Here is a 17,884-nt window from a genome sequence, read left to right as displayed (position 1 = left end):
TATTTCCTGCAAAAGTATCATTAATTAAAAATCAGCAGAAGCTGGGACCAGTCAAAAAATGTTGACATTTTTCAAGGAAAAACAGGCACAAGGTATTTTTTTCTAAAATGTTCGTGAAAAATGTTCACATTTTTAATGAACTCTGGCAAAAATAAAACTTGCACACCAGTGCCCTGATCCTGCTACTGAGCTCCATGCAAATGGACACCTGTGTCCATGCAGAGCTCGTGATGGGACAGGGCCTTAGGGCTCATTTGTACAGATGCCAAATCCCTTTGTCCTTAGCCAGTAAAGCACGAACGCATATGTTTAACTTTAAGCACATGAGTAATTCCATTGAGTTCAGTGGGACTATTTTTGTACTTTATTGCCTTGCTAAAACAAGGCCAGCATATTTACCCAGTAATACTATTCACATGCTTAAAGTTAAGCATGTGCTTAAGTGCTTTGATAGATCAAGGTCAGATCACTGAGCGCCTTGCAGGATTAAGCCCATAGTTAGGAACTGAGCTGAATCTTTTGCTGAAAATTTGCGGGAGGGCTTAGAGGATGACCTAGTATGTGACTCAATTTTGCTGGAATTACAATAGCTTTGAACTCCTTGTGAGTCCTGGTGGATTAAGATTGCTTTGTAAAACTGAATCTTTAAAATCTACAATTCAGTCCCTTCTATTTATAGTCAATTATTAAATAATTTAAGATGCCTAATTATCTTCTCAAGAAGATTCCTTCTGTGCATGGGGTGTCTGAGCACTCTCAGTGCTGTAGCAGCAAGTTTGATATTTGAAGTTTGAGTCGGACAGAATATTTTATGCTAGTCCTTTTTTTTTTCTTTTTTTTTTTTTTTGAGGATGTAACATTCTAAATGGAAAAATTAAACTAAGATGTAAGCATGGCTTTATTAGTGCCATTTACTCATTTGTCATCACTTACAGCTGTGCAAATCAAACAGAGCCATAGCTTTTGGAACCAACTTGAAACAAAATCCTGATAGATTTCTTTTCAAAGTATCATTTTGAGGTTTATTTTCCTGAATCAATTTTAAATAATTTAAAACTATAGAAATTGCTATGCTAGTTTAGACAATCAAGTGAACCTAATGTCTCTGAGTGGTCAGTACCAAATACCTCAGAAAAAGATAGAACAACCTCCATAGTGGAAATTATTGAATAACCCATCCACAGGGGAAATTTTTTCTAACCCCAATCAATTGTAGAGTTCCTCTCCTATGCTGAGCTTCTATCCCAATTTCAAGTTATATATAAGTTGAACACTGTATGACATATTACTTATAAGCTCGGATCCTGCAAATACTTACATGTATGCTCAGCTTTACATCCATCAGTCGTCTCCACTAAAGCGCAACTCCCTGTATGGGAGGGCAGGGGGTGGATTGCATGTTTTTTAAAGGGGCTAAGGGAAGAAACCTTCACGAGAACTTTTTTCTGGATGGCATTGGGGAAGGTTAGGCTGCTGGGAGGCAAATCAGGCCAGTTGTAGGCAGGGAGAGATCAGCACCTGTGATGGGAATGGTTCAGTTGCTGGGAAGGTCATCAATACTGTAAAGGTTAATTCAAGGTGACGGGGGGTATTTGTACCCTAAATATAGCTTAAAATTGAATTCAGAAATACTAACTATACAGTACATAGGCTATTAAGCAGGCACACTACTTCGTATTAAAGGCTGCTGCTAATTATAGATTTTATTTTATGATCAGTCTTTGAAATATTTCATTTTGTTTTTAGAACTTTCACAATGTGACATTTATGGCTGTGATGAGGCAACTACTAAGTGTGTGGACACTGATGGACTAACGTGTGAGTGCAAATCAGGATTGTCTAAGAAGAACAAAGAAGAAAAAACCTGTTCAGGTGAGAGCTTTATGACCATTATAAGCTCTTATAATGGGTTGGGCTTTCCTCTCCCCGCCTTCATTTCCCCTTGGTTGCACTCTGTGTCAGCACCATTTGAGAAAAGGGGATTTTCTCAGGTGCTGAGCATCTGCAGCTCTGAAAATTGGGCACTGAAGCCCTGATGAAACAGTGATCTTAAGCAGGTGCTTCACTTTAATCACATGAGTCATTCCATTCCAATTTAGCAACGCTCTTAAGCATGTGACTAATTTAAACCATCTGGGTATTGTGATTGAAATCACAGTATTGGTACCACATAGCCAGCTGAGCATTGGGTAGATAACCTATTCTCCTTGCAAATGGTTCAGGAGTCAATCCACCAGGGCTGCTGGGCTTGAAAAAATCTGGAGCCTGACTGTGCATACTAGCGGTTTACAAATAGCAGGTCTTTGTTATTTAACAGGACCTATTGAATAAATTGTCTCTTACTAGCATGCCTGTAGGACTCGGTGTTATTATTTTCCCTGACGGTTTGCAGATTTTCTTGGGGCCTATGAGGTTGGCCCATTGCCTCACCATGACCCAGAGCTAGCCAGCAGTCCAGCTACCCCTAATCCCCTTTCTAGGATTCAGCTGCCCTGCTGCCCACTAGGTTTTAGGGGTGGTATTGTAACTGTGCTGCACAAGACAGCGTTGCCAGCCCTAAGCATTCAACAATCATGAGGGGTTTTCAGAAGACAACAAATTTGGGGTTCTTATTTGCCTTTTGGTTTTGGAGCCTTTACCAGACATTCAGTTCATGTTTTCAAGCCTTTCTCCGTAACCACGAGTGCTAGAAACATGCTTTATTAACTGAGATTCTCACCTAATTAATTGATTCCAAGAGCTGAGCCTTTAAGAAAAACAGCAAATCTTGGAAAAATTCATGATAAAATCACAAGAGTTGGCAAGGCCACAGACTGGTGGGAACCAAGCAATGGTACTTTTTCTTCTGCTATTGTGCCTGTATTTAAGTTTCTTTTCTGTGTGTGTATTTCTATTAAAAGATCATTCGATAGCCCTTAAAGACATAACATAGCACAGAGGCAAATCAGAATTCTGTGAGTTTATAAGGGGACAGGAAATAAACAGGTGTATTTTGCCACCTTCTTTGTTAACTGAAAATGTAAATATTTGCATATTGAAGTATTAAGCCTCTATATCAGAATATCCATTTTCAGACTGTCTTTAAAACAACTCTCGGTTTTTTTCCATTGAAAATGTAGATTGTGATAACACATGTTCTGAAGAAGATCACATGCATTGTGTTACGGGTAAAAACAGTGCCCCAGTTTGCCAATGTCTTCCTAATTTCAAAAACAAAGATGGAAACTGCGTGAAGTGAGTACTCAGCTACTTCCTTTGTTCTATCAAGATAAGGCAACGTGGTATTTAAAACAGGATGGAGTTGACAATATTGCTTTTAGAATCACAGCCCTAAACTGCACAAATTAAATGACATTAAGTAACCAACAAAGACTGAGCTATACTGCTTCAAATTCATGGCAGAACTTCCATTGAGGTCCAGGGGAAGCACATGTGCTGACCAGTATAAGTCCTATGGTATTTTGCTTGGGTTTCCCTCTAGAGATGCTTCCTCCAGGACAGGGTTGAAACTCATTACTGGAGTAGTGTGGGGAAGCTATGCTACTACCCAGGCTGTACCTCTGGATAAACAGAGAACTTCTTCATTCTCTGTCAATCCAGCTGTTCCTATGACTGTTACATTCACCAGCAAAATTAATTCTGACACTAGCATAAGTTTTATTTCAAAATGGTAGCATTGGTATGAAAAGTGAGTTGCTGTCGGCACTCAGGTGCCCAAGAAAGACTATGACACACAAAGGCCAAGTTTTTCAGAAGTGGCTAGTGACTGTGAGTGCCTCCATTTTTGGGCACCCATCTTGAAACACCTATGGGGGCTTGATTTTCATAGATGGGTGCTTGGCACGTTCTGAAAATTAGCCCCTTTTAAGGTGTATCAAGTTGGGCACTTCAAAAATGGAGACATCCAAAATCAGTAGTCATGTCTGAAAATCTTGGATAAAGAAATTTTAGTTTAGAAAGGAAATTGGTGTTTCTCAACTGTTTCTTCTCACCCAAATCAACACAGAAACTACGTAGATTTAGAGATAAGATCACAAATATGAAACCCATCAATAAGAGAAGATGGTGGTGGGTGGGACTGTTCCATTGTTTCATGACCATCTACTGAACAGCATGAACTCAATTTCCATTTCTTTTACTATTGTTTAGGTGTGATGTGGGCTACTCTGGAGTAAACTGTAGCAACAGTGAGTACAAGAGTTTCTGATGTTTACTTATAGGAAATATTTCCAGCAATGTTTTACTTGCAGAGCAGACCCTGCAATAGTAGAGTGAGCATTAGTAGCATATGGAGATGCAAACACACCATGTTAACAACAACACAAAGTTAGGGAAGGATGAGTTAAAAAGCGTGAGTCCTGTAGCCATGTGGCAGGAAGCATTATAGACACTAAGGCCAGAAGAAACCATTAGATTATCCAGTTTGATCTCCTTCTGGCCATAGAACACAGGCTATCGAATTGCATCCAATTATGCCTGCATTGAGCCCAATAACTTGTGTTTGGCTAGAGCACGTCTTTCAGAAAACCATCCAGTCTTGATCTGAAGGCATCAAGAGATGGAGAATCCATCACTTTCCTTGGTAGTTAATTTGTTCCAGTGATTAATCATGCTTCATGCCTTTTTTCTAGTTTGAATTTGTCTAGCTTTAACTTCATCCACTGGCTCTCATCATACCTTTCTCTACTACATTAAAGTGCCATTTAGTACCCCATATTTTCTCCTCAGGAAGGTATTTATACACTATGATTAAGTCACCTCTTGATCTTCTTTTTGATAGCTGAACAGATTGAGCTCCTTCATTCTTGTGAGTTTTATCTGCAAACTCTCCAATTTTTCAGCATCTTATAGGATAGGAAAATATTGTTGACAGAAATGTCCCCCTCATCCCTCTCAGAGGTTGTGCTGACAGTATCATCCTGTGTAGAGAGAAGTTTGCTGAAGAACTTGACACTTATGACTGTTTAATCACTGTGACTGGCTGGGGTCTAATTCAGTGCAGGGTGCATTTGCATGTGAATGTTTCAACTCCTCTTACCATCACTATATTCTTAAATTGGTATATGTTTAACCTGTGTGTGTATTCAACTCTAAGACCTCAAAACCTTTGCATGTTTTGCCTGAAAGTTTTTAGGGAAATGGCTAATAATAGTTTTAACACAGCACAGAGTAAAGCTGGCCAGGTATAAGCGTAAGTTATAAGAGGAAGAAATTTTTGACCCTGTTAAATGCTCTGCATGTATTTTGTTAAGAAGGCTTTTGGGTTCTTACTTCTAATGCCTTTTCTAAAACAATTTAAGAAAACCAATTGCTTAAAATATGCACAAATGCAACAGCAAGGTTATGAATTTAAAGACAATCTTGGGAAATTCTAACAATAAAATTCAGAGGGCAACATCAACTCATCCGCACACCATATGGTGTCTCTCAAATATATACATTTAACAGACTAACTCATGATCCAAAATAGTACAGCATTACTAGTACTAAAGGTTGTGTGGGCAAAGTGATAGTCTCAATTATACCTCTTCCCCTCCACCCCACTATCTTCAGAGTAAACCTTTAGAGACACTTTGTACCCTCATTGCCTACAGTGTAGCTGCACAGAGCTAAGTGACTGGATTTTAGTAGGCAACTGCATTAATAATGTGCAAGAGGAAATGGAATCCAGTTCACGCTCTCTGAGGGCAAATCTCCACTACCGCTTAAGTCGATCTCACTTACGTCGCTCAAGGGAGTGAAAAAAACACCTTCCTGAGTGATGCAAGTTACAGCGACCTAAGCGCTGTTCGCACCGATGCTATGACGGCAGGAGACGCTCTCCCGCTGACATAGCTTCTGCTGCTCACGGAGATGGAGTAATTATGCCAACAGGAGAGCACTCTCCCGTCAGCATAGAGTGTCTTCACTAGATGCACTACAGGGGCACCGCTGCGCTGATGTAGCACTTCTAGTGTAGATCTGCCCTCAATTGTGTTGACTCTGCAGGAGTAAAGAGCAATGAAAAGTTATTTTACTCACCAAAGTTAGCAAATAAGATTCTGATTACTCTATCTTAAAGCAGACACTGAAGCGGCAGCATTATGGAGTTGTGCAAATGTAGTTTGCTTAATTCCATGTGGATTTTTTTTTAAACTCCTCCACACTGTAGATGGAGAAAAAACATAGCTGCAGCACCCTGGCATTGAGCAGCTGGTTTTCATTATTCCACAGTGCTTCAGGCAATTACACAACTAAAAGCATCAGAAAAAACGTCATCCTAAGCAAGTGTAAAAGAGAACTTCCCTTCTGAAATTTCCTCCCCAAATTGATCAACTCAATGATTCTTGACTCAGGAGTTCATAGTGTTGTCACAAACTTTAATCTACACAACAGCCCTATGAGGTCAGTATGAGGCCCATTTTATAGAAAGACAGTTGAGGCAGAGTGTGTTTAAATGATTTGCCCTGGTCATATAAGAAGTCTGTAGCAGAACTGGGAATTAAACCCAGCCCTTCTGGCTCATACTTGCACCACAAGCCCATCCTTCCTCCCCTGTGAAGAGATAAACATTTAAATGTTCAGAGCATACCTAGCTGGAACTTTCCTTCATGCCCCACCCCCCATAACAATTGAACGAAAACAATTTTTTAATGATTTTTTGGGGAGGGTAAATAAGGGCTTTAGGAAAACTGGGGCGGGGGGGGTGTTTTGTTTTCACAAACAAAATTTGGAAAATAGCAGCCAGTCAGGAGAAAAAAATCATTTTTTCCACCCTTCCATCAGTTGTAACTGTACAAAGGGATTTTCTCCAATTTTTCAAAAACTCCAGCCTTTGACTGAGAGCAAACAGGTGATATTTCAGTACAAAAAGAAAATATGTCAGTGAAGCACAAGCAAATGTAAATAGGAGGTTGCAAAAGAGGTTAATTTGCAACCTTAGACCTTGAGCCTGCACTGGGGTCTGCTGGTATGGAACATGTGCTGAGGACCATTTACTTCAAGAGAACTCTTCACCCATGCAAAGGTCTTTACTAGCAGAGCCTAATGCAGGAGCAGGAGTTTGCTGATGGCAAGTGTAACCCACCGGTGAGTGTTAAAGAGTCTCCCCCTCCCCCGTGCACATCCACAGAGGACATGAGTTGTTGTAATCCCTACACGTACAGGTTTAGCTCTTTAGTTCGAGCTGTAGTAGCTTATACTTTTAGCTCTGGAGGTTCCTAGTTCAATCCCCAGTGTGTGTTGGCCAAGATAAGATGGCAGATGTCATGTCAGTGGGGGTGATCCAGGATTCAAACTGCTATGGGCCTCAGATGCTTTGGATGAGCTTCCTTTGAGCTGAAAAAGTATGTAACTCACTGGTGAGTGGGTGTTATGGGGTCCCCGTCTGCAGATTCACAGCGGATATGAAGTGTTACAGTTCTCTCTGAGCTTTAGCTCAAACTATAGCAGCTTATGCCTTTAGCTCTGGAGCAGACGGGTTCAATCCATGATGGTGGCCATCTCATAAGCACTGCCCCAAGAGTAATAGCATGAAAGACAGATACGTTTTGATGGTACAGAATCTATTTTACTCCAAAATATATTCTGATTGTAGAAAAGGAGAGGTTCCCTTGTATATCATGTTTGCTATGAATTTTTAATCTCTCTCTTTTCAGATTCCTTGTTGATCCTTATCATTGTGGCTGTCCTATGTGGGGCTCTGATCCTGGGTTTAGCTGCAGGACTCATTTTCACTTCAATGAGGTACAAATAGTTGCTTGCTAGGCACTTAAACACAAGGGAGATTGCTAAACTCTACAGAGTGGGCTAGTTTCAAAAAGAGGGGCCAGATTTTTAAAGCTGCCAATGCAATTGTCTCTCTATTTGGGACACATCATTACCACCATTTTGCATGAAGGTAAGGTATTTTTCCCTTTGAATGTGTTCCTCTAACAATTTGTGTGCTGTCATGAGAAATGTGTGCTCACATTGTTGAGAATCTGGCCCTGGGTGTCTGTTTCCAAAATACGCAAATATGGCTGAAATGTACCCCCTCCCCCTGCTTAAAGCCTCTAAATTCATATCTCTGCCACAACACACAACCAGAAAGGAGGTCAGACTCCACCCCTTGAGCCCAGGGACAGACTGTGGAGCTCAAGTTCAGCACCTCTGTGGTCCTCCTTAGCCACGTGGGTTGCCCCCTGTCCAGGTTTTCCCGGGATCATCCCTTTTTTTGAGGTAGCTGTTGTGGGAAATCTGTAAGTCTTCTTGGGACAGTAAAAGTCCTGGGTTTTCTCAGAAAGTTTCTCAGGGATGCGGGCTGCATCTGCACTGAGCCCCAATGGGCAGACAGGGCTGCCAGGTGGGAAGCCAATGAGGGTGAGCTCCAGGAGGTGGGACAGGACTGGCTGCAGGGCCAACTCGTGGTTGAGGGACAGAGAGTGGCAATAACAAGAAGGCTGGGGTGTTGCAGGGCCAACCTACCCTTAAGCAAGCCACCAGGTAGGCAACAGGGACCAACCCAGGGTGTCCAGCAACAGGGGCTGGGGTCATGGGCTCAGAGCAGCAGAAGATGGGGGCATAGCCTAGGTGCTTGAGGCCATAGGAAGAAGAGGGGCGGGGGTGGGCCTGGCTTGGGGCTTCAGGTTCCTCACCCTGGCATGGGTGGCAGAGGGAGATGGTACCTGCTGCACTGTGCCCTGGCATGATAGTGGGGTAGTTGGGTCTCTGGCATGTAACTGATAGGCATGTTGCAGTGTTCTATACCTCAGAGGGGGCAACCCCATCAGCCACTACTGTCTCTGCATCTTTTATCTGAGGTTCCCAGCCACTAGATCTGCCTAATCTTAAACCCAATGGCCCCTTTCTCAGCCCAGCTCCAATGCTCCCCTGTGCACTGGCCTATTCTGAATTGCCATGGAGCCTATGATCCTCCCAAGCAGGGGGTATGGAAGCCACTCAAGCATAGTCACTCTACCCTTGCCCACTCCTGGAGGAATACAATGTGGCATTTGCAGGGTGGAGGACTTTGATTGCATGTATGAAAGTAGCTTTTGTAATGGGTGTAAATTAACATACCAGTTTCTTGTTTGCATACACAGTTACAAGTGCAATTAGTGTTGTGTCAGGGAGAATTCCCTCTTCCCATGACAAAACAGAAAGGGGTTTCTCTGATCTCTGCCCCTCCTGGCACCTTAAACCATATTTGTAATAAGAAGTTTTGGGGCTTGCTTTATAAACTGTGCTGTCTGGCCTTTGTGACAAGTGATGTCATAGCATGCAGCAAGTGCACCAACACTTACTCTCATTGCACATTTCAAAAAGAGGGACAAGAGAGTGTGAAAAATAAGGAGGAGTGGGGGGTTAAATGGATCAAGATACATCTAAAAAGTTAAGCCTTGGAAAAGACGCTTTTCTTTTTCATTAAAGAGCAAATAAAAGGCAAAATCCAGAGAAGAGGCATTTGCTGAGAGAGGACTATTCAGATAACAGAGAAACACCTGGACTTGTTTCTGCCATCAACCCTGCTGCAAATGAGAAAATCTTTCCCACAATCCAGACTAGCAATGCTAGTCAAGTGAACCCTTATGAGATGGGACCACAAACAAGGAGACTTCCTGAGAGGGATTATGATGATGATGAGGTAGGTGATTCATACATGACTAAGAGAATGTATATTTTAACCCTAGTAATGTAGGGAAAGGGTGAGATCCTCACCTCCACTCCAGCCCCTTCATAGTGGGTAAAAGGGATAGAGTGGTGGGTCTGAAAGCCCTTGATCAAGCCCTGGAAACATACCCCTATCACTGGAGCTGAAGAAGACAGCTGTAGGCTGCCTTCTGAGGACCCCCTTAAAAGCCCTCATGCCTTTGTGCTGTGGGTAGAGCTGCAGGGGTGGGAAAGGGTGTCATGGGGGAGGCCACAGCATGCAGTGCTGCTGCCCAGGGAGGCTGTTGAAACTTAGACAAACTCTCAGAACTGTCTAATTTATACTGGGGGCCACTCCAGCCCGCCAGAGCAGCCCAGGTTTTGGAGGGCACGAAGGGGGCTTAAAGGGCCGTAAGAGGCATAACCGAGAACCTCACCCATTGCTTTAACACTGCACAGGGGAGCCCAACAAGCATAGACGAGTTACGCTAGAGGGTGTTTTCTGACACACTGGGATGCACTGCCTGGATTTTGGCTCTTTATACTCAGCTGGAGAACTGCGGTGCACCGTGGCACTTGGTGCGGCAGTTTTAATCACATTGAGAACATAGCGATCAATAAAAGGCATGTGCTGTATCCTGCGTGCGCCCCATAAATAACACATCGGTAGTACAGGCAGATGCGTGATTTCAGAGATTTCAGAAGTGAGCTGTAGCTCATGAAACCTTATGCTCAAATAAATTTGTTAGTCTCTAAGGTGCCACAAGTCCTCCTTTTCCTCCCTTCCCCCCCCCATAACTTATATCGAATGTTAATTTTCCCAGGTTTTAGATTTTTTCCATCAAATTCAATTTCATCTGGAGCCTTGCAATCCTTGAACATTTGCACGCATACACACACATACCCCTCTTTTAGGGGAAAAAGTGTTTTTTAAATGTTTGGCATCCCAATTTTGCAGTCCTGGCTTAGGGAAAACACCCACGTGAAGTGACTTGGAGTTTTGTCTGGATACAGAGTGCAGAATTGGACCTTGAATATCCAAAGCCTTTTAGAAAAGTATTTTAGGTCCACCTCAGTAAGGACCTGATGCAGCAAACTGTCCCTATTTAGTAAAGAACTTGTACAAGGGCTTTAATTTTAAGCACATGCTTGTGCTGAATTGAGGCCTAATCCTTGAATCCGAGAAACATGGTAAATTTTACATTGTGTAATATACAAAAACTGCTGATAAAAAGGAACTAATTACTTCAGGTAACAATCGCTTGATCTGATTTAGCCAAATAGTGATTTTGTCAGACTTTCCTGACTGATCAAGATTAACTTTTCACAGATGAAAACGTATCTTGAAAAATAATTGCCCCAAAACTCTCTGTTTTCCATCAAAGCTCAAGTTAGGCTGAGGAAGGGCTACTGCAGTAGAACACATAAACACTGACCTGTATTTTCTGTCCCATCAACTTGTTCATATTGCTTTTTCAAGTTTGAAACGACATCAAAGGGTGATGGCTTCAGGCTTCAGCGCAGATACTGAATTTAAGCAGAACAAGAGACCAGCAGCTTGAAGAGATATGAGAACCATGACAACAGACCACAGTCGATGGGTTCTGCAGCTTCATCACCTACCAGAGGATTTTCATTGGCTAGCAATTAGAATGCTTAAATTGACGACAAATTCTGCAGACGACTTTTTAAATGAAGACAGCAATCTGAAGGAGACATCTGTATAACTAATCTGCTTAAATAAGTGAAAATTAAAATGGGGACAAGATGTATTTAAGGACACTATGGGCTTGTCCATCACAGATTGTGTCTACACAAGATTTTTTCAGGAAGCCTCCCACCCTTGCAGCCTTAGCAGTGGCAGCCATAGTGGGAGAGCTAGCGTATACAGGGCACCAGCATTTTAACCCCGGTGTTGTCTAACTCTATTCAGAGAAGGTCCAGATGACATGGTGATGACAGCCATCTGAGCTGGTCTGCACCAGCACTCTTGCCATTGCTACCACGGGCAAAGATGTGCTAACATCATGAAAAACTGCCACACAAAAAAAGTAGTGTAAGTCCAGGCTACAAAGAACAGTCTCCCAGATTTCATACTGCTTTGGGTTCCAAATAGATAGCGCTGTCTTGGGAACATTCAAACAGATGAGCTCCAATCTCAACTGGAGCCCCTAAGTGTTGCTATAAAACAAATAATAAAAGATCTGGTTTCAGATTCCAACTCTTGCTTGCCACAGCCCCTTCATGTTGGAGGGTCTTCAGTTCTGTGAGACCCAGATCGAGGCCTGAACCTGGTGTCCAGAGCCAGGGCTTCGGTCTGAACCCATTTACACTTCCCTCCGCATACAATGGCAGGGCCACTACCTCCCAAGGATGCCTTTTACAAAAGCATTAGCTTCCCATCACATATGGTTTGTGATCACTTTCAGCTTCTCCGGACGTAAGCCTGGTATAAAGCATATTTCTACTAAGCTTCCTGAAAAGAATTGTTACTTGGATTTTTTCCCCCTTATTATTTTTATTATTCAATTTCGCTGTCTTTTTACATTCAGTAAATCTTTTTTAATATGATACCTAATCCATATTTTACTGTATAATTTATCATATAATGTCTCCATTGATTAGCACTAGCATTTCAAACTCTGTATATATATTTAAAAAGGTTAGGTGCCTATAAAATATAATTTAATTTAATTTAATTACCATGTTACAGTTTGTGATTTGTGTTCTTGGGACATACAAACTAACTTGTGTTCTATTAAACACAGCACTTGCTCAATAAACTGACTTTCATATAATGCTGTTCACAGAGATGTGGGGTTCCCTTGCACACATCAGACCTGTCCTCTGCACCCTACACTGGCTCCCACAGAATATCAAATCAAGTTCAAAATCTCAGTCCTCCTCTTCCAGGCACTCTATGGTCTGGGGTCAGGGTACCTAAAAGATTGACTAAAGCCGCAGGATGAAAACCATGATGGAGCTCTTTATAGTAAGGGTAAAGCTCGTCTGTGCAGGAGACAGAGCTTTCTCAGGAGCCAATGTGAGACTCTGAATGAGCTCCCACAAGAACTAAGGATCACCACAAACCCCACCCCTTCCACTTTAAGTGAAAGGCACATTTCTTTTACCTGCTCTCTCTAACATAAATACATAGCAGTGTGTGTTATTTAAAAAAAATCAAAACAAAACACTCCACTGCACACACTTCTTCCCCAGGGGAGAGGAGAAGAGAACAAACATAGGACAGATGCTAGTCATGTTACTTAATGAGCAACTGAAGATGCTCAGATACTACACTGATGAATGCAGTATAATTAGTTGTAGGTGTCTGAATACAGCTTCTGAACATCCCCAAAGGCAGAGAGGGATTGGATCCAGGAGTCTGGTTTGTGCCCACCTTGCATTCAGATGATCAAATTAGAAATATTGGTTAAATCTCAATGTAGTGATGCTGCTTAGGGGTTTTGTACCCAGTGCCATTGACTTTCAATGAGAGTTGGGTGCCTAACTCCCAAAGGCCTCTGAAAATTCCAGCCTGGATTCTTAATGGTTCTGTGATATGCCAGCCTTGGGTATATGATCATCTATCTTTCTTCTGGCTGGCCCCTATGCCCATAACAGTCTGCTACTTTCTCCCAGGTAAGGAAGTTCTCCATTAGCTCAGAATGTAGAGGCTTTTGGTTTGGGGACTACAGGTCTGCTCCTGCTGATACCTATGACACTTGTATGCAGCTATGCACTTCGTCAATACTTTAAATGTTCTAACGCAACCAATATGTGACTGGAAGGATACCAGCCAGTTGTGAAGAATGGAGGATGTGCCAAGTGGTTCTGATATTTTTCATGGGCCCTCTCTGATAAGCTTCAATATTTGAATGATTATTCTTTAGTCTTACTTCATGTCCTCTGATAAAGTCACACCAGACAACTGGCCATCTGGGGTTGACCCCACACTGGCAATGACAGAGTTAAAGGCAGTCAGAGATCCCAATTAGTCCATTTTGTGACACCTGGAGGGGAGACAGGTAATTAAGGATTAGATCCAACTGGGGATAGCCAGACTGGGTGGTTTCTATCAAGGAAGGACAGTGGGGCCAAAAGCAGTACACAAGAGAAGAGAGCTACAACAGTGAGCTTTTACCCTGGGACTGGTCCTGAAAGGAGAGGCTAACAGGGGTTCCAGGTGACTGCCAGTGGGGAGCCATCCTGAGAAGAAAACTCAGCAACAAACTGGGAGAAGCTGCACAGAGAGAAGAAGCTCCAAGGAGAGAGGAGTGGAGAGCACAGCTCCACGAGAGACACCTGCAAACAGGCAAAGGTAGGAAATAGCCAAGGGAACTAGCAAAGGATCATAAGAAACAGACCCTAGCTGCTTATCACCCAGAGGAGAGGGTGGGCCTGGGTTCCCTTGCACCCCCCCTACAGGAGAGGCAGTGTAAGCTGCAAGAGGAAAGGGGCAAGGACTACTGAGCCTACACTGGGGCTGAAGACCTGGTTCATGGTCACTAAGGCTTTAGGTTTTTGTTTGGACTTCTTGTTTCCCTAGGAGGGGTGAGGCTCTCAGCTGTCTGGATGAGTCATAAGAAGGAACAGACCACAGCAGGCATGTCTACACAGCAACCAGATACCTGTGGCTGGCCTGTGCCAGCCGACTTAGGCTTGTGGGCTTCAGGCAGAGGGGTGGTTTGGCAGAGATCTGAGGCTATTTCACTGCTGTATCCAGCTGGAGCCCAGGCTCTAGCACCCTGCAAGATGGGAGGGTCCCAGAGCTCAAGCTCTAGCCTGAGCCCAGAAGCATTCACATCAGTGAAACAGCCCCATAGCCTGAGCCCCATGAGCCCGAGTCAGCTGGCATAGGCCAGCTGTGGGTTTTTCTTTGCTGTGTAGGCATACCCAGAATGGCCCAAGTAGCTGCATGCAGGGCATGACAAAGATGGATGGGCTCCAACACCAGCCAGGGATTGAACCTTCAATACTTTTCTACTCACAATGCTGGTCATGTATAAACCATGAAACACAAGCAACAGTGAGGCGTGGTTTGGTAGAGACTTGTGGACAGGTTCCAATTAAAAACAATGTACCTTAACCAGAATCTGAACACTTCTCATTTTTTGTTGCTGCTTCAGCATCTGTTCTTCAATAGGACCATATGTAGATGGTCTAGAATATCTTGACCATACTGTTCTGACCCAGCTGAATCCAAGATGTACTAGAAACCTTGCCAAGGCAGACTGATCTTGCAAGCTTTCGAGCCTGATGCCTAGACCAAATTGGTTCAGAGAAGCTTAGGATACAATGGTCCTATACTGAACTGCTGAACTTTTTGAAGTTCAGACATCACAATAGGTTTTTAGACCTTTCCATGGGTATTCCATATTCTAGTTAGTATTATGGCTGTATAGAAGTGCTGGACTATACCTACGTATAACGGTAATAAATACTTATAACAGAAATACTTCTTAGGAGATAAATAATACTCCAAACTATTCTGGTTAATAACTTTAGGACTCATGGGGATTATATCTGAAGATATATCAGTCTGCATCTTCAAAACCTACAAATGAATTTATTGATTTATGCAGTCAATATCTATGGATGCCTTAATTCTCTCTGCCAAAGTCTCAGTGAATAGATGTATTATTTTAATTAAGTTTAGTCTTTTCAGTGTGTGTGATTTTTTTTTTTTCATTTTTTTTTTAAATTATGTCTTCTGGTAAGTAAAGCAAAAGACTGTCCATTGAGGTTTCTAATCTAAGAGAGATCTCCAGTTCTACCTCCTAATGTCAATGAATTTTTTAAAAATACATACAGCTGTTGGCTGTTAAAAACGTTTATGTAAATAATTATTAAAATCCTTTTTTTCTTGCAAAGCAAATCATAGGAATTTGAACTGTATTTGAAGGCTGAATCATGAGTTACTCTTTAATTAAATCTGCTGTATTATGCTCAGTAAGTTATTTGTGGGTCAATGACGAGACAGACTGCAAAAGCTGTCAGATGTTCATGTCATTTGAACACTGAGGAATTTTAATTGCATTCAAAGTTAACTTTCATAGCAGCAGCAACAGCATCCTCTGCTTGTGCTACAAGGGTCTGTCAGAGTTTCTTTTAAAACCCCTGTTCTTCAGGATTTCAGACTCAGCCATAAACATCTGATCTAGGCTGCAACTCTGTAGTTATAAAAGGCAAAGTGGGAGGGATTTGTTTTCAGTTTGGCTATTTTAAAGTATTTTTCTACTCTGAAATGTGTCTGGGAAAACAGCATTGTGGGGTTTTGTGATTATTGGCTTTTAGTTCAAAAGGTTATTCTAGCTGCCCAGCCTGCCAAATCAGCCTGGGATCTGAGAATGAAACTGGATCCAGTCCTCTTCTATTATTGCAAGTAACTGAGATTCTGCAGGCAAAAGTATAGACCCCTGCTAGTGATACATGTGGAATCCCACTGCAGCAAGACTGTGCCTTCAGTGGGGTATTACTTCCAGAGTCAAGACGGACACATGACCGGAAGCAAAGGATGTCATGTGACCCCTCTAAGAACTTCTCCCACCACCCTCTACCAATCAGGATGGGTTTCACACACACACCCCCCCCCCCCCCGTAGGACTGCCGCGAGAGGAGATTTGACCAATCAGGGGTGTTCCGGGGTGGGGTGATCTGTCCAAAAGTGGGTCATGTGACCCATCTAAGAATTCTTCCCACCATCCTCTACCAATCAGGATGGGTTTCAGTCACAGAGAACATCCCTGAGAGTGGATTTGACCAATCGGGGGGAGTTCTGGGGCAGGGTGACCTGCCCAGAAGAGGGTTGTATTACCCCTCTAAGAACTCCCCCTACCACCCTCTTCCAATGAGAGTGCAGCATCACCCTCAGAAGCAGGAGGGGCTGAGGCAGCTGGGCTTTGTTTAAGAAATCTGCAAGTTCCATGTCTGTTTCTATCACCTCCCACTCATGCTCCCAGAGGGTCCTCACTACTTAACCAAGTCTTTTCAGACAGTTGGTCTTATAGAATCATAGAATATTAGGGTTGGAAAAGACCTCAGCAGGTCATCTAGTCTAATCCCCTGCTCAAAGCAGGACCAACACCAACTAAATCATCCCAGCCAAGGCTTTGTCAAGCCGGCACTTAAAAACCTCTAAGGATGGAGATTCGACTGCCTCCCTAGGTAACTCATTTCAGTGCTTCACCACCCTCCTAGTGAAATAGTGTTTCCTAATCCAACCTAGACCTCCCCCACTGCAACTTGAGACCATTGTTTCTTGTTCTGTCATCTGCCACCACTGAGAACAGCTTAGCTCCATCCTCTTTGGAACCCTCCTTCAGGTAATTGAAGGCTGCTATCAAATCCCCCCTCACTCTTCTCTTCTGAAGACTAAATAACCCCAGTTCCCTCAGCCTCTCCTCATAAGTCATGTGCCCCAGCCCCCTAAATATTTTTGTTGCCCTCCGCTGGACTCTTTCCAATTTGTCCACATCCCTTCTGTAGTGGGAGGACCAAAACTGGACACAATACTCCAGGTGTGGCCTCAGCAGTGCCGAATAGAGGGGAATAATCACTTCCCTTGATCTGCTGGAAATGCTCCTACTAATGCAGCCCAATATGCCATTGGCCTTCTTGGCAACAAGGGCACACTGCTGACTCATATCTAGCTTCTCGTCCACAGTAATCCCCAGAACTGTTGCTTAGCCAGTCGGTCCCCAGCCTGTAGCGGTGCATGGGATTCTCCCTTCCTAAGTGCAGAACTCTGCACTTGTCCTTGTTGCACCTCATCAGATTTCTTTTGGCCCAATCCTCCAATTTGTCTAGGTCACTCTGGACCCTATCCTTACCCTCCATCGTATCTATCTCTCCCCAAAGATTAGTGTCATCTGTGAACTTGATAAGGATGTAATTAATTCCATCATCCAGATCATTAATAAAGATGTTGAACAAAACTGGCCCCAGGACCGACCCCTGGGGCACTCCGCTTGATACCGGCTGCCAACTAGACATTGAGCTGTTGATCACTATCTGTTGAGCCTGACAATCTAGCCAGCTTTCTATCCACCTTATAGTCCATTCATCCAATCAATACATTTTTTAATTTGCTGGCAAGAATACTGTGGGAGACCATATCAAAAGCTTTGCTAAAGTCAAGATATATCACATTCACCGTTTTCTCCATATTGACAGAGCCAGTTATCTCATCATAGAAGGCAATCAGGTTGGTCTTGAGCTGCATCTTGTAATAAAGAAACCCAAAAGTTGTCCCCATCATAGGGTTCTGTGCTTT

The 17,884-nt window shown here is 43.0% G+C and overlaps 1 protein-coding gene across 6 annotated transcripts in view; it reads left to right on the top strand.

The window, feature by feature from the left end:
- MUC13 (mucin 13, cell surface associated) overlaps nucleotides 1-12,208 on the top strand; it is a 40,961-nt gene extending 28,753 nt beyond the window's left edge. For 5 of the 6 annotated variants that reach the window (XM_084642641.1, XM_084642639.1, XM_084642640.1 and 2 more), the window contains 6 exons: nucleotides 1,747-1,872; nucleotides 3,120-3,234; nucleotides 4,150-4,187; nucleotides 7,638-7,725; nucleotides 9,391-9,604; nucleotides 11,090-12,207. In XM_084642641.1, the coding sequence (XP_084498767.1) occupies nucleotides 1,747-1,872; nucleotides 3,120-3,234; nucleotides 4,150-4,187; nucleotides 7,638-7,725; nucleotides 9,391-9,604; nucleotides 11,090-11,140 (632 nt within the window). In that variant the 3' untranslated portion in view covers nucleotides 11,141-12,207. Of the gene's footprint in view, nucleotides 1-1,746; nucleotides 1,873-3,119; nucleotides 3,235-4,149; nucleotides 4,188-7,637; nucleotides 7,726-9,390; nucleotides 9,605-11,089 lie in introns of all 6 variants that reach the window. The other variant, XM_084642638.1, reaches the window with a different exon arrangement.
- Nucleotides 12,209-17,884: the final 5,676 nt, after the last annotated feature.

This window comes from Lepidochelys olivacea (assembly GCF_965140295.1).
Source record: "Lepidochelys olivacea isolate rLepOli2 genome assembly, chromosome: 11".
Lineage (NCBI taxonomy): Eukaryota > Metazoa > Chordata > Testudines > Cheloniidae > Lepidochelys > Lepidochelys olivacea.
The sequence above is the reverse complement of the archived record's forward strand: the minus strand, read 5'-3'. Positions and strand labels throughout refer to the sequence as shown.